The 15,013-nt window shown below is 46.8% G+C and overlaps 1 protein-coding gene across 2 annotated transcripts in view; it reads right to left on the bottom strand.

The window, feature by feature from the left end:
• Positions 1 to 15,013, bottom strand: part of LOC120943686 (MOB-like protein phocein) — an 88,059-nt gene that overhangs the window by 34,331 nt on the left and 38,715 nt on the right. The window contains exon 1 of one of the 2 annotated variants that reach the window (XM_040357128.1): positions 1,896 to 2,029. The exons of the other annotated variant lie outside the window; for it this stretch is intronic. Within the exon in view, the coding sequence (XP_040213062.1) occupies positions 1,896 to 2,006 (111 nt within the window). The 5' untranslated portion in view covers positions 2,007 to 2,029. Of the gene's footprint in view, positions 1 to 1,895; positions 2,030 to 15,013 lie in introns of those variants that run through there. 2 annotated transcript variants of the gene reach the window in all.

The following is a 15,013-nucleotide window of genomic DNA, read 5'->3' as shown; positions in this document are numbered from 1 at the left end:
TACTGAACCAGACTGAGAGACCATTTAAAGGCCCAGGAACCCTTCACAGGTGTTATGGCTTAATTATATGATTAGAATGGGACACTTTGAGCCTAGAATATTGCACCTTTTCACAATATTCTAATTGTGAATTTGGGGTTTTCATGAGCTGTAAGCCATAATCATCACAAATCACGACTTGAACTATTTGGCTTTGCATGTAATGAGTCTATCTCATATATTAGTTTCACCTTTTGAGTTGCATTAGTGAAATAAATGAACTTTTGCACAACGTTCTAATTTTTCGAGTTTCACTTGTATGTGAGGCACAGAGGTACAGGGAGACTAGTCCTACAGCCTCCTTGGGGTGTGTCATGTGTCCCAGGAGGCTACAGTAGAGGGGGGTGTGTGTGGTGGTGTTCTTGCCTAGAGGAGGATTGATAAAATAGGAGTAGGCACCTGTCAAATAAAAAAAGGTACCCACTCCCCTTTAACCCCCCAAAAAAGCTTCAAATTATAGGCTGGGGGAAGGAAGAGGATGAGTGGTACTTTGATTTTTGGGTCTGCTCCAAATCAACTTAGGGTACTTTCACACTGAGGCGCTTTGCAGGTGCTACTGCGCTAAAAATAACGCCTGCAATGCGCCCTCCTTTCCATCCGGTGTGAAAGCCCTCAGGCTTTCACACTGGAGCGTTGTGCGGGCAGGACGGTAAAAAAAGTCCTGCCAGCCGCATCTTTGAGGCGCGGTAGGATCAGTAAAAATACTGCTTCTATAGCGCCCCTGCCCATTGAAATCAATGGGGCAGCGCGGGCGTACCGCATGCAAACCGCCGCTGCGTTTTGCGAGCGGGTTTAACTCTTTTTCGGCCGCTAGCGGGGGTTAAAATCTCCCCGCTAGAGGCCGAAAATCACGGGAAACGCGGCGGTAAAGCGCCTCAGTGTGAAAGTACCCTTAGGCTTTGGCAGCATGCCTTTTGAGATTTGGTGATGTACCTGCTGATCACCGTTCTTGCAGTGGGAGGAGAAGCTGTACCTGAGGACCTGCTTCAGCTTCATCCATTCAGTGGATCTGTGCTTCTTTCACCTCTCCTGCTGCTTCTTGATCGCTACCCCACCAGTCACCAGAAGGAAAGCTCTGCCTCTGCCAAGATGGCCCCCTTCAAACAGTGCAGAACAAGGCATGGCAGGCCAGTGATGAGCAAAAAGCTCACCCCTGCAGAGGCTCCACAGACATTACTAGTAAGGATGAGCTCTGGCGTGTTCGCAAAGAGCACGTGCAGAGCCCGCCAGGAAGTGTGTACGGCGCTGCACTAATAACAGCCAGGGAGACATTTCACGATCCCTGCAGCCGAGCATCGGCAAAATGTCTCCCTGGCTGTGATTAGCACAGCGCCGTGCTCACTTCCTGGCGGGCTCTGCACGTGTTCTATGCGAACACGCCAGAGCTCATCCTTAATTTGTGTTCATTTACCACAGTACAGGTTCTCTTTATTAGGGTGAAGTGGAATTCCTGTTCCCGAACCTCCACCCATTGACAAGAAGTAGAATGACAGCTGTAAGGGCCACAGGATGTTCAGCTGTCAGCTCAGTGCTGGGAAGGGGAGCGCGCACGGCCTGTACAAGAACGAGCACGCAGGTGGTGGAACTGGAAGAGCGTTGTCCTGAACACTGAGCCCATTCCCACAGCTGAGCCCCACCATCCTTCCCCGGCCGGGGAGTGTACATTCCTCTGCCCCCCCATCTCCTCCACAGTCCTTCCTCCTCACACACCAGTCACAGCCGTGTAACCCTGTGCGGGAAACACACAGCTCTACATTGTAGGCGAATAACCCTCACCCGCTCTCTATAGGCGGCGGAATGAGCCTTTCTACTCCGCACATAACCGTCTACATAGCCCGCTGTCCGGGTGTCATTACCTGAGCTTTGGTGCCCGGCCTATTTCTTCTCAATACAGCGGTGCCTTCCGCCATTACCATGGTAGACTCTACAGAATGCGGAGGTCCGAGAAGCAGTGACGTCACGCCCATGTGATCTAAGGGGCGCGGCCTGTGGTGGATGGATGCCTGGGAATGGCAGCGCGCCTCGGGTGTAGGAGAGTCTCTGCGGGTTCTTCTCAGTCACCAATCAGATGGCGGGACAGGTTGGAGGTGAATCTCCTTCACGTCACACTGAGAGAAGAACATACTTTAGGGGTAGGAGATGCACATTATTTCAGGGGAGATATCATGGTTTTGGATACATGTATTTATTTTGTCACTGAAAGATTTCCTACTGGGCACTTTCACCCCCTTCCTGCCCAGGCCAGCTTTCAGTGCTGTCATAGTACTTTGAATGACAATTGCGCGGTCATGCAACACTGTACCCAAACTAAATTCTTATCACTTTTTCCACACAAATAGTCCTTTCTTTTGGTGGTATTTAACCACAAAGCATAAAAAAAAAAAAAAATTCTTAGTTTTCATTTAAAAATTTTTTTAACAGGTAATTTTTCCCCTTCACTGATGTGCGCTGATTAAATTCGAGCTCCCATAAGGCACTGCAAGATCTTACAGATCTGACAGGTGCTGATTGGCCAAAGCATGCACCTGACCTGCAATCTGCTGTGAGAGCCATGATTGGCCAAAGGCAGGGTGCCTTTGGCCAATCATGGCTCAGTGGGCTAAGTCCAGGCCCACACTATATAAGGCTGCTTACACGTTGGCCATATGTAGTGTGATAACGTAAAGATTAACTGGTTCCCGACCGGCTCACGCAGATATACTGCAGCAGAATGGCTCTCCTGGGCAAAATCCGGTACATATACGGCTTTGTCCAGGAGAGCCGCCGGAGGCACGCGCGTGACCGATGCATGTGGCCGGCCGGTGGGATCGCTGCCGGCCACGCTCGAGCGCCAGCACAAGGATTTGTGTGTGTAAACAGCGATCTGTCATCTCTCCTAGTCACTCCCTTCCCCCTACAGTTAGAACACAGTGAGGGAACACACACTTAACCCCTTGACCGCCCCCTAGTGTTAACCCCTTCCCTGCCAGTGACATTTATACAGTGATCGGTGCATTTTTATAGCATTGATTGCTCTATAAATGTCAATGCTCCCAAAAAATGTGTCAAAAGTGTCCGATCTGTCTGCTGCAATTTCGCAATGCCACTAAAAATCACAGATCACCATCATTACTAATAAAAAATATATATATAAATGCCATAAATCTTTCTCATAGTTTGTAGACGCTATAACTTTAGCACAAACCAATCAATATAGCTTATTGCATTTTTTGTATACAGTGCAGACCAAAAGTTTGGACACACCTTCTCATTCAAAGAGTTTTCTTTATTTTCATGACTATGAAAATTGTAGATTCACACTGAAGGCATCAAAACTATGAATTAACACATTTGGAATTATACATAACAAAAAAGTGTGAAACAACTGAAAATATATTTCATATTCTAGCTTCTTCAAAGTAGCCACCTTTTGCAGCAGACACATCTCTAGAACTGGTAAGAGGAGACTGTGTGAATCAGGCCTTCATGGTAGAATATCTGCTAGGAAACCACTGCTAAAGAAAGGCAACAAGCAGAAGAGACTTGTTTGGGCTAAAGAACACAAGGAATGGACATTAGACCAGTGGAAATCTGTGCTTTGGTCTGATGAGTCCAAACTTGAGATCTTTGGTTCCAACCCCCGTGTCTTTGTGTGACGCAGAAAAGGTGAACGGATGGACTCTACATGCCTGGTTCCCACTGTGAAGCATGGAGGAGGAGGTGTGATGGTGCTTTGCTGGTGACACCGTTGGGGATTTAATCAAAATTGAAGGCATACTGAACCAGCATGGCTACCACAGCATCTTGCAGCGGCATGCTATTCCATCCGGTTTGCGTTTAGTTGGACCATCATTTATTTTTCATCAGGACAATAACCCCAAACACACCTCCAGGCTGTGTAAGGGCTATTTGACCAAGAAGGAGAGTGATGGGGTGCTGCGCCAGGTGACTACCTCTTGAAGCTCATCAAGAGAATGCCAAGAGTGTGCCAAGCAGTAATCAAAGCAAAAGGTGGCTACTTTGAAGAACTTAGAATATGAAATATATTTTCAGTTGTTTCACACTTTTTTGTTATGTATAATTCCACATGTGTTAATTCATAGTTTTGATGCCTTCAGTGTGAATCTACAATTTTCATAGTCATGAAAATAAAGAAAACTCTTTGAATGAGAAGGTGTGTCCAAACTTTTGGTCTGTACTGTATATGTATTTAATATGTAGAAGAATACATATTGGCCTAAACTGAGGAAGAAATTTATTTTTTCCAAAAAGATGGGGATATTTATTATAACAAAAAGTAAAAAATATTGTTTTTTTTTTCTTTTCAAAATTGTCGCTATTTTAGCGCAAAAAATAAAAACCGCAGAGGTGATCAAATACCACCAAAAGAAAGCTCTATTTGTGGGAAGAAAAGGCTGCAAAATTTGTTTGGGTACAACATTGCATGACCACGCAATTGTCAGTTAAAGCGACGCAGTGCTGAATTGTAAAAAATGCTCTGGGTAAAATCTTCCGGGGCTGAAGTGGTTAAGAGAACTTGAGCTAAATTAGGCAGGTTAGTTAGTGGCGTGCAGGCAGTTTAGTGCATATAGATATATCTATCTATCTATAAATATAGATATATATATATATATATATATATATATACAGTGCAGTCAGTGTAGAATATATATACAGTGCAGGCATTGTATTAAAAACTATATATATACACACACACATACATTCATACATACATACAGTATCTCACAAGAGTGAGTACACCCCTCACATTTTTTGTAAATATTTTTGTATATCTTTTAATGCAACAACACTGAAGAAATTACACTTTGCTACAATGTAAAGTAGTGAGTGTACAGCTTGTATAACAGTGTAAATTTGTTGTCCCCTCAAAATAATTCAACACACAGCAATTATGTATAATCCACTGGCAACAAAAGTGAGTACACCCCTAAGTGAAAATGTCCAAATTGAGCCCAAAAGTTTCAATATTTTGTGTGGCCACCATTATTTTCTAGCACTGTTTTAATCTTCTTGGGCAAGGAGTTCACCAGAGCTTCACAGGTTGCCACTGGAGTCCTCTTCCACTCCTTCATGACGACATCACAGAGCTGGTGGATGCTAGAGACCTTGCGCTCCTCCACCTATGGATACCTGGAGGGATGATGCAGAGCGTGGATGTGGATACTGGAGGGATGATGTTGGGCGTGGATGTGGATACTGGAGGGATAATGCTGGGCGTGGATACTGGAGGGATAATGCTGGGCGTGGATACTGGAGGGATAATGCTGGGCGTGGATACTGGAGGGATGATGTTGGGCGTGGATGTGGATACTGGAGGGATAATGCTGGGCGTGGATACTGGAGGGATAATGCTGGGCGTGGATACTGGAGGGATGATGTTGGGCGTGGATGTGGATACTGGAGGGATAATGCTGGGCGTGGATACTGGAGGGATAATGCTGGGCGTGGATACTGGAGGGATGATGCTGGGCGTGGATGTGGATACTGGAGGGATGATGGTGGGCGTGGATATATTGTTGAGACTGGAGGGATGGATGACCTGGGTGTGGATGTGAATATTGGAGGGATGGATGGATGATGCTGGGCGTGGATGTGAATTTCAACATTGTGGAGACTGGAGGGATGATGTTGGGTGTGGATATGGATACTGGAGGGATGATGCTGGGCGTGGATGTGGATACTGGAGGGATGATGTTGGGTGTGGATGTGGATACTGGAGGGATGATGTTGGGTGTGGATGTGGATACTGGAGGGATAATGCTGGGCGTGGATATGGATACTGGAGGGATGATGCTGGGCGTGGATGTGGATACTGGAGGGATGATGCTGGGCGTGGATGTGGATACTGGAGGGATGATGCTGGGCGTTGATGTGGATACTGGAGGTATGATACTGGGCGTGGATACTGGAGGGATGATGTTGGGCGTGGGTGTGGTTACTGGAGGGATAATACTGGGCGTGGATACTGGAGGGATGATGCTGGGCGTGGATACTGGAGGGATGATGGTGGGCGTGGATATATTGTTGAGACTGGAGGGATGGATGATCTGGGTGTGGATGTGAATATTGGAGGGATGGATGGATGGATGATGCTGGGCGTGGATGTGAATACATTGTGGAGACTGGAGGGATGATGTTGGGTGTGGATGTGGAAACTGGAGGGATAATGCTGGGCATGGATACTGGAGGGATGATGCTGGGCGTGGATGTGGATACTGGAGGGTTGATGTTGGGTGTGGATGTGGAAACTGGAGGGATAATGCTGGGCGTGGATACTGGAGGGATGATGCTGGGCGTGGATGTGGATACTGGAGGGATGATGTTGGGTGTGGATGTGGATACTAGAGGGATAATACTGGGCGTGGATACTGGAGGGATGATGCTGGGCGTGGATGTGGATACGGAGGGATGATGCTGGGCGTGGATGTGGATACTGGAGGGATAATGCTGGGCGTGGATACTGGAGGGATGATGCTGGGTGTGGATGTGGATACTGGAGGGATGATGTTGGGCGTTGATGTGGATACTGGAGGTATAATACTGGGCGTGGATACTGGAGGGATGATGTTGGGCGTGGGTGTGGATACTGGAGGGATAATACTGGGCGTGGATACTGGAGGGATGATGTTGGGCGTGGGTGTGGATACTGGAGGGATAATACTGGGCGTGGATACTGGAGGGATGATGCTGGGTGTGGATGTGGATACTGGAGGGATAATGCTGGGCGTGGATGCATTGTGGAGACTGGAGGGATGGATGACCCTCAATTGCCAACAGTGTGCTCCATTAAATGCTGCCAGTGTGCCCCATCAATTGCCGCTACTGTGCCTGATCAGATGCTGCCAGTGTGCCCATAAATTGCAGATACTGTGCCCATCAGATACTGCCCGGCATTTACCTGTCTCACAGCGGGTCAGTGGCAGTCTCCTGCACGTCCTCCGTGTCTTATTCTGTCCTCTCTCAGGCGTCCAATCACAGCGCCTGATGTTTCAGCCAATCAGGTGATGGTAACAGACCTGGCAACCTGATTAGCTGAGAGGCGGTTCAGTGTTAGCAAAGTGAATTCCTTCGTTTTGCTAACACACAGCTGAGTGATTAGCGACTGCACAGCATGGCGCCCTGTTGATCACTGTTTTAGGCGCCTATTAGAGCCTATGGCTCTAATCAGGTGCATCTAAAAAACACCCTGCCGGTGTAATTCAGGTGCCTGGTGCCCAAGAATGGGCCGGACACCTGAATAGGGGGTGTCAGCAGCGACCATAGATAGATTCATGCAATGCATGAATCTATCTATGGTGATAGACAGGTGCAGGATAGAGGGGGCGGTGCTCCTGCGCCCTTTATGGACGCACCGCAACTGTGTCTGTCTATGGCCAGATGCACCTGGGTGGGGATGAAGATGATTCAGTTACATTGTAAACATGGATGAGGATGATTCTGGGTGGGGATGAGAGTTACATAGTGAAGAGGGGGATGAGTCATCCTCATCCATTTTTACAATGTAACTTAATCATGTCAGCTTGTCAGCCTCAGGTGTCCCATCCAAGGAGAATAAAATAAAGTGCAAATATAATACAGCACAGGGAGCACAGCAGCACTTGGGTGACCACATTTCCAAACTACAATTCAGGGACACCCCCCTTCCCAAAAATCAGCTTGTGCTGTAACGAATCACAGCACAGTGATTGGACACAAGAGGCAGGATTTATGATTTCTCCAATCACAAAACAGGGGGCAGGGATTGTGCTCCTCCAGGCATTCCTGGCCAGGACAAGTACCGTCATTGAGTTAAGCGGTGATGTGGCAGCCTTTTTTGGGGGCATCAGATTGGCCCGGGGGGTTGCCGTGTCAGTTTTATTCCGGGACACTGTATTGTCCTGGAATGAAGGTGCCCGGGACAGACCTGCAAAATGCGGGACTGTCCCGGGCAATCCGGGACACGTGGTCACCCTAAGCAGCACACACCAACTTTTTGTGACTTACCCTCCCACACCGCTCTCTCCTTTCTATATGAACCTAATAGGGCTGGTTCGTTCACTGGAGACAAACTGACCACACCACCTGCCCGAGTACTGGTTAATCAGAACTAACCTAGCAGCAGAGCAAGTAAAAGGCTGTGGACCTGGTGGCTCAGCTCAGACATGATTGTAAGCTCTCTTTTCCCTCTTTATAGGGAACTTTTGGCAGCCTGCCTCCAGACGGCCTGCCATGCTTCCATGTATGCATGTTTTTCTCGTACTGGTATGGTGTATGCGTTTAGAATCTGGTATATGTCTGAGATCAGTCCTCTGCGACAGATCCCCTCCAAATAATACCTTCAAATGGAGAGGGTGGGGAAAATTGAAGATGCGGGGCTATGGTTTGGGAAAAATGTCTGATCTGTAGATAACTGTAGAATACCTGTCGTGGCAATTTATGTTTTGTTTGGAGCTCCAAGAATGACAGCAGTTTACAGGATCTGGGGTCCACCAGATGACCCAAATGGAACAGGTTCAGTGAGGCCCAGGGCCAGGACATCTGGTGGGTCAGACTATCCGGTATTTTAGGATTGCAAAGAAAGGAGTTGATCAGCGGGCATTCAGATCTGAGCTCCCTGTCACGGGACGGCTTACGCCAGAGCCCACGAAGCTGGGACATTAAACCTGATAATCGGCCAGGGTCCACCTCCACATTCGTACCCCAGAGGAGGCTGTTTGGGTGTACAGGGGCTAGACAAATTTTTTCTATCTCTGACCATTTATTGTAGGACCTCTGGGGGAACCATGAGACTATTGCGCGTAGCTGGGCCGCTTGGTAGTAGCTAACAAAGTTGGGAAATGCCAGACCCCCGGCCCTGCGTGACGCCGTCTTGACAGAGCAAGGTATTCTGTGTTTTTTTATAATTCTAGACATAACACAGCGTGTCGCCTTGGAGTAGATGGGCGTATGGGACGGGGATGGGCAATGTCTGAAATAATAAAGGAGCTTAGGGAGGATGACCATTTTAACAGATGTGATCCGTCCCAGGAGGGAGATATGATGGGTCTTCAATTTTTGGAGGAGCTTCTTAATTGACTGATACAGAGGGGGGAAATTGGCTTGATATAGGGTGCTAAAAGACGGGGTAAGGTGAACCCCCAGATATTTAAGGGAAGTACGTTCCCATTTGTAAGGAGAGCCTGACGACAGGTGGTGGACCTCGTCCTCCAGAATATTAATTGTAAGGGCCGTAGACTTTGACGCATTTGTTTTATACCCAGAGAGCGCCCCATAGCGATCTAATTCGGCATGGAGGTTGGGTTCAGAGTGAGGATGATGTCGTCTGCAAATAGATATATTAATGGCCCGGATTCCCCCTAATGGTCGCCGCCAGGGGCTCCACACATAGGGCAAATAGCAAGGGAGAGAGCGGGCAGCCCTGGCGTGTGCCATTAGCAATCGGGAAGTTGGGTGATGCAGCAAATGGGGTTTTAACTTGTGAAGTGGGACAGGAGTAGAGGTGTTGTACTGCCCGCAAGAAGGGTCCCTTGAATCCCATGCGTTGTAGCGTGACCATCATAAAGGGCCAGCTCAGGCGGTCGAAGGCCTTTTCTGCGTCCAAACTCAGGGTCAGATTCACATATAATTACGTTGCTCCTGGGCAGCGTACTGTATGTGATTTACGTTACACCGCCGCAGGTTTACAGCGTAAGTGCCTGATTCTCAGAACACTTACCTGTAAACTTGCGGCGGTGTATCGTAAATGCGCTCGGCGCAAGCCCGCCCAATTCAAATAGGGCGGGCACCATTTAAATTAGGCGCATTCCCGCGCCGAGCGTACTGCGCATGCTCCGTCAGGTAAATTACCCGACGTGCATTGCGCTAAATGACGTCGCACCGACGTCATTTGCTTAGACGTTAACGTAAATGGCGTCCAGCACCATTCACGGACGTCTTACGCAAACGACATTGATTTTTAAATTTCGACGCGGGAACGACGGCCATACTTAACATGGCTTAGGACAACTAGGGCTCAGCCCTAATTTTACGCGGCGTAACTCGACAGAAACGACGTACAGTTAGATGGACGGGCCGTTCGTGGATCGCCGTAAGTATTCATTTGCATATTCTACGCCGGCCGCAATGGCCTCGCCAACCTAGAGGCCGGCCTAGAATTGCATCCTTAAGATCTGACAGTGTAATTCAATTACACCTGTCGGATCTTAGGGCTAGCTATGCGTAACTGATTCTATGAATCAGTCGCATAGTTAGGACGGCCCTAACACAGAGTTACGACGGCGTATCAGGAGATACGCTGTTGTATCTCTTTGGTGAATCTGGCCCGGAGTTTTCTCTGCTAGCTACATCAATTAGGTCTATGACTTTTCTAGTGTTAATTTGTGCTATGATGTGCATCAACAAGTAAATTGCATTGCAAGGTGAGTTTTGATGCATTTCCATTTATCTTGTATAAAAAAAAAGGCTTTTCTCAAAAAAGGAGAAATGTGCATGGGTCCTAAAGGACTTTACCGCCGTTTTAACATCGCTTTTTGGCTGCTAGCAGGGCGCATTTAGTCCCCGCACCTAACACCGCTCCTAAAGCGCCCCAAAGATGCTGCTTGCAGGACTTTTTTTTTTATGTCCTGCAAGCGCACCAATCCAGTGTGAAAGCACTTGGGCTTTCACACTGGACAGGAGAGGCGCTTTACAGCGCTAAAACGCCTTAGTAGCCCAAAGGATGCCTATTGTCAAGATCTTCTAGAAGAGAGAAAGAAATGATAGGCTGGGGTGTAATTCCTGGTCTGTAAGGCCATTCAAACAATGACATCCTGGTCTGAGGATATAAACAAATCAGCCTGTCTAGAGACGGGCTAATTTGCCCCTTATTAAAATAATGTTCTGTTGTAGGATCCAGGAGTGGAACTGTGCAAATGGACCACTTCAAAAAAGGAAGCCACTATCAGTAAGAAGACTCATTCAAAGTGTGTTCAGTTTCATAGTAATGACTGTTCCCCCAGGTTTACAGAAGGCCCAAAAATGTGGCCAGGATAACTCTCAAGGTACACAATACAGGCCAAACTAGAGAACCCCGAATGGGTAATGGCACGATCCTACAGCAAATGAAAGAGAACACTGGTGTGCAAGAAAGATGGGGAGATTATTATTATACAGGATTTTTATAGCACTAACAGTTTGCACAGTGCTTTACAATATAAAAGGATGAGGGTTTTTTTTTTTTTAAGAGATAAGAGGGCCCTGTTTATAAGAGCTTACAATCTAATAGCTGATGGAAGTGATATAAGTTCAGTTAGTTGGAGGAGTGATAGGCTTCACTGAAGAGATCAGTTTTTAGGGATTCCCTAAAGGCAGCCAAAGTAGGAGATACACGGACAGATGGAGGTAAAGAGTTCCAGAGGATGGGTGAGGCTCTGGAGACTAGCAGGGGAGGAGGAGACAGGGAAACTTGAGAGCAGGAGGTCTTGAGAGGAGTGGAGAGTACTGTTTGGGTGATATCTGGATGCAAGATTGGTGATGTAGCTTGGGGCAGAGTTTTAATTGGCATTGTATGTTGTTAGTATTTTTAATTCAACCACTTGCCGACCGCACTATAGCCGAATGACGGCTACAGTGCGGCTCGATAATTCTGGGAGGGCATGGACGTCCTCCCGGAATCGTGCTCCCACACACCCCCTGGGGGCGCGCACACAAAGGTATACGTGACCACCGGGTGCAGAGGACCCGGCGCATCACAGATCACGGTAAATGACCGATGACAGCGGCCATTTACCACGTGATTGCTCCGTCAGATGATGGAGCGAGCACATGTAAACAAACCGGTGTCATGCCCGATTTCTCTCTCCCCTCTCTGTACAGTGTGAGCGGAGAGGGGAGAGATCGGATGCAGCAGTGTTGTGGGCAGTATGTGTAGTGCCCACAGCACTGCTCAGTGACAACTTCAGCCATCCATCTATCCCTCTGTATTAGCCATCCATCCCTCTGCATTAGCCATCCACGCTCAGCCATCATGCCATCCCACCATCTACACTCAGCCATCCATGCTCAGTCATCCCTCTGTCTTACTTATCCACCCATCCATGCTCAGCAATACTCATCCATGCTCAGCCATCCCATCCACCCTCAGCCATACTCGGCGATACCCAGCCATGCTCAGCCATACCTAGCCATCCTCGGCCTTTGTATGTGGCCACGCTGTGTAAAAGTCTCACACATGTGGTATCACCATACTCGAGAGCAATAGCAGAATGTGTTTTTGGGTGTAATTTGTGGTATGCATATGCTGTGTGTGAGAAATAACCTATTAATATGACAATTTTGGAAGAAAAAAAGAATCTTGATTTTGCAAAGAATTGTGGGAAAAAATGACAACTTCAAAAAACTCACCATGCCCCTTTCTAAATACCTTGGAATGTCTACTTTCCAAAAAGGGGTCATTTGGGGGTATTTCCTGGCTTGTTAGGGTCTCACGAAATGAGATAAGCTGTCAGTACTTCAGGTGTGATCAATTTTCAGAGATTGGCACCATAGCTTGTGGACTCTATAACTTTCACAAAGACCAAATAATATTCACCAATTTGGGTTATTTTTACCAAAGATATGTAGCAGTATAAAATTTGGCCAAAATTTATAAAGAAAAATTACTAACAGAAATGAAGAAAAATGCATTTTTTATTTTATAGCGCAAAAAAAAAAAAAAAACAGAGGTGATTAAATACCACCAAAATAAAGCTCTATTTGTGGGGGAAAAGGACAACAATTTCATATGGGTACAGTGTTGCATGACTGAGTAATTGTCATTTAAAATGTGAGAGCACCGAAAGCTGAAAATTGGTCTGATTAGGAAGGAGGTTTAAGTGCCCAGTGGTCAAGTGGTTAACTTGCGGGGCAATTGGAAGCCAGTAAAGGGATTGGCAGAGAGGAGTGGCAGACACTGAGTGGTTAGTAAGGTACAGTAGAGGAGTCTGGCATCAGCATTCATGATAGTCTGAAGGGGGCAGCCTGTGCACACAGTTGGGACCAAGAGAAGAGAGTTGCAATAGTCAAGGAGAGATATAACAAGTGAGTGAATGAGTAGTTTGCTGGTTTCATTAGTTAAAAAGGGCGAATTTTATAGATGTTGTGAAGGTGAATTATACGAGATTTTGACAGCGACTGGATTTGGGGTTGAAAGGTCAGAGTCTAGGATAACCCCTAGTACCCTGGGGGGGGGGGGGTAATATTATCAGCTCCGTTTTAGAGAGATTACATTTAAGAAAGTGGTGCGACATCCATGCTGAAATGTCAGTTAGTAATGCAAGAGGAGACTAAAAGGGGTGAGGTGAGGAGTAGAGAGATAGCATCAGTGTAGAGATAGTATTGGAAGCCGTGGGAGGATATCAAGTGACAAAGGGAGGTGGTGTAGATATAGAAGAGAAGGGGACTTGTCAACTCCCTGTTGGGTAGAGAACACCTGGCTTACAAACGAAGGAAAGCAGAGGGTAAATTTGAGGAGATTTGGTATTCCTGCTTGAGAGATGCGAGTGTCGCACCACCAAAACTGGTAATGGATAGATTCTCTATGTAGAGAGCAGAGGATTGGGGGTGGGGGGGGGGGGGGGATATAAAAATGTAGAGACGTACATTGTAATCTTATAAGAATGTAAAAATGCAGTATAATGTATGTCAATTGAAATGCAATGGATGCCGAATAGGCATATTTATGTATGAAATGAGAAAATAAATAAAAATTAATTGGATTTAAAAAAAAAAAAGAAGAAGAGAAGGGGACAAAGAACAGAGCCTTGGAGCACCCCTATAGAAAGAGGAAGTAGAAAGGAGGAGGAGACAGCGATATAGGTAACACAGGAGTATTGTGATAGGTAGGAGAACCGGGATAGAGCAGAATCTTGGAGGCCAAGGCAGTGGAGTTTATTGAGAATGAGCGGGGTGATCAACAGTATCAAAGGCTGCAAAGAGGTCAAGTAGTAAATGTATGGAGTGGTGGCCATTGGTTTTAGCAGTTAGGAGATTACAAGGTCAATGGTATTACCATCAGAGTGTATGGAAGTGTCCCCATTGTGTTAGATCAAAGAATGAGTTTGAGTTAATGTCAACAGCCCGGCTACAGCTTAATGTCTTAACAGGGATGTTAAAGTCACCAAGATGTAAAGATTTACATCTTTGATGTCCACTGGGTAGATGTAAATATACACATCTCTAATGTCCACTGGGAACAGAAACTCTGTTTGGTGGACAGAAGCAATGACCAACTACAGGGACCCTATCGAAAAGTTGGAAAACATGGCAGTGAGGAGGATAAAAGAAACCAAACTAGTATATATCCCTAAATCTAGGGATATATACTAGGATATATACAAATAGGATCAGTCGTCAGCGGTTCTCATCATCTGCTCCGCATGCTACGTAGACTCATCCCCTTCATCCCGAAAGAAGATACAGCGGTAGTGGTTGGAACAATCATCAACTCACAACTCGACTACTTAAACTCCCTCTACTTAGGACAATCGAAATACCAGATTTCACGTCTACAAGTCGTCCAGAACACGGCAGCCAGACTGGTAACAGGTAAAAAGCCGTGGGAATCAGTCTCCCCAGTCTTGAGGTCCCTCCACTGGCTGTCCGTACAGGACAGGGTGACATTCAAGACGCTCTGTCTCGCCCACAAATGTATACAGGGTAAGGCTCCCCAATACTTAAGCGACAAAATAAAACCGTACGTCACCAAGCACATGCTCCGGTCAACCAACCAAAACCTTCTCCAAATTCCTAAATCCTGCTACTAATCGAAGAGAGAATGAAGATTTTCGGTCCAAGGACCACGGCTCTGGAATGCTCTACCCATCACCATCCGCTTAGAGGAAAACCATCGGGCATTTAGGAAAAAACTAAAGACCCACCTTTTCTGAGAGACCGGTACGACGCTGGATTCCAAGCGCCTTGAGGCGATTAAGTTCGCATTTGCTGCGCTATACAAGTCACTCACTCACACTCACACTCA

The sequence above is a fragment of the Rana temporaria genome, chromosome 6 (genome assembly GCF_905171775.1).
Source record: "Rana temporaria chromosome 6, aRanTem1.1, whole genome shotgun sequence".
Lineage (NCBI taxonomy): Eukaryota > Metazoa > Chordata > Amphibia > Anura > Ranidae > Rana > Rana temporaria.
This window is presented reverse-complemented; position numbering and strand designations above follow the sequence as displayed.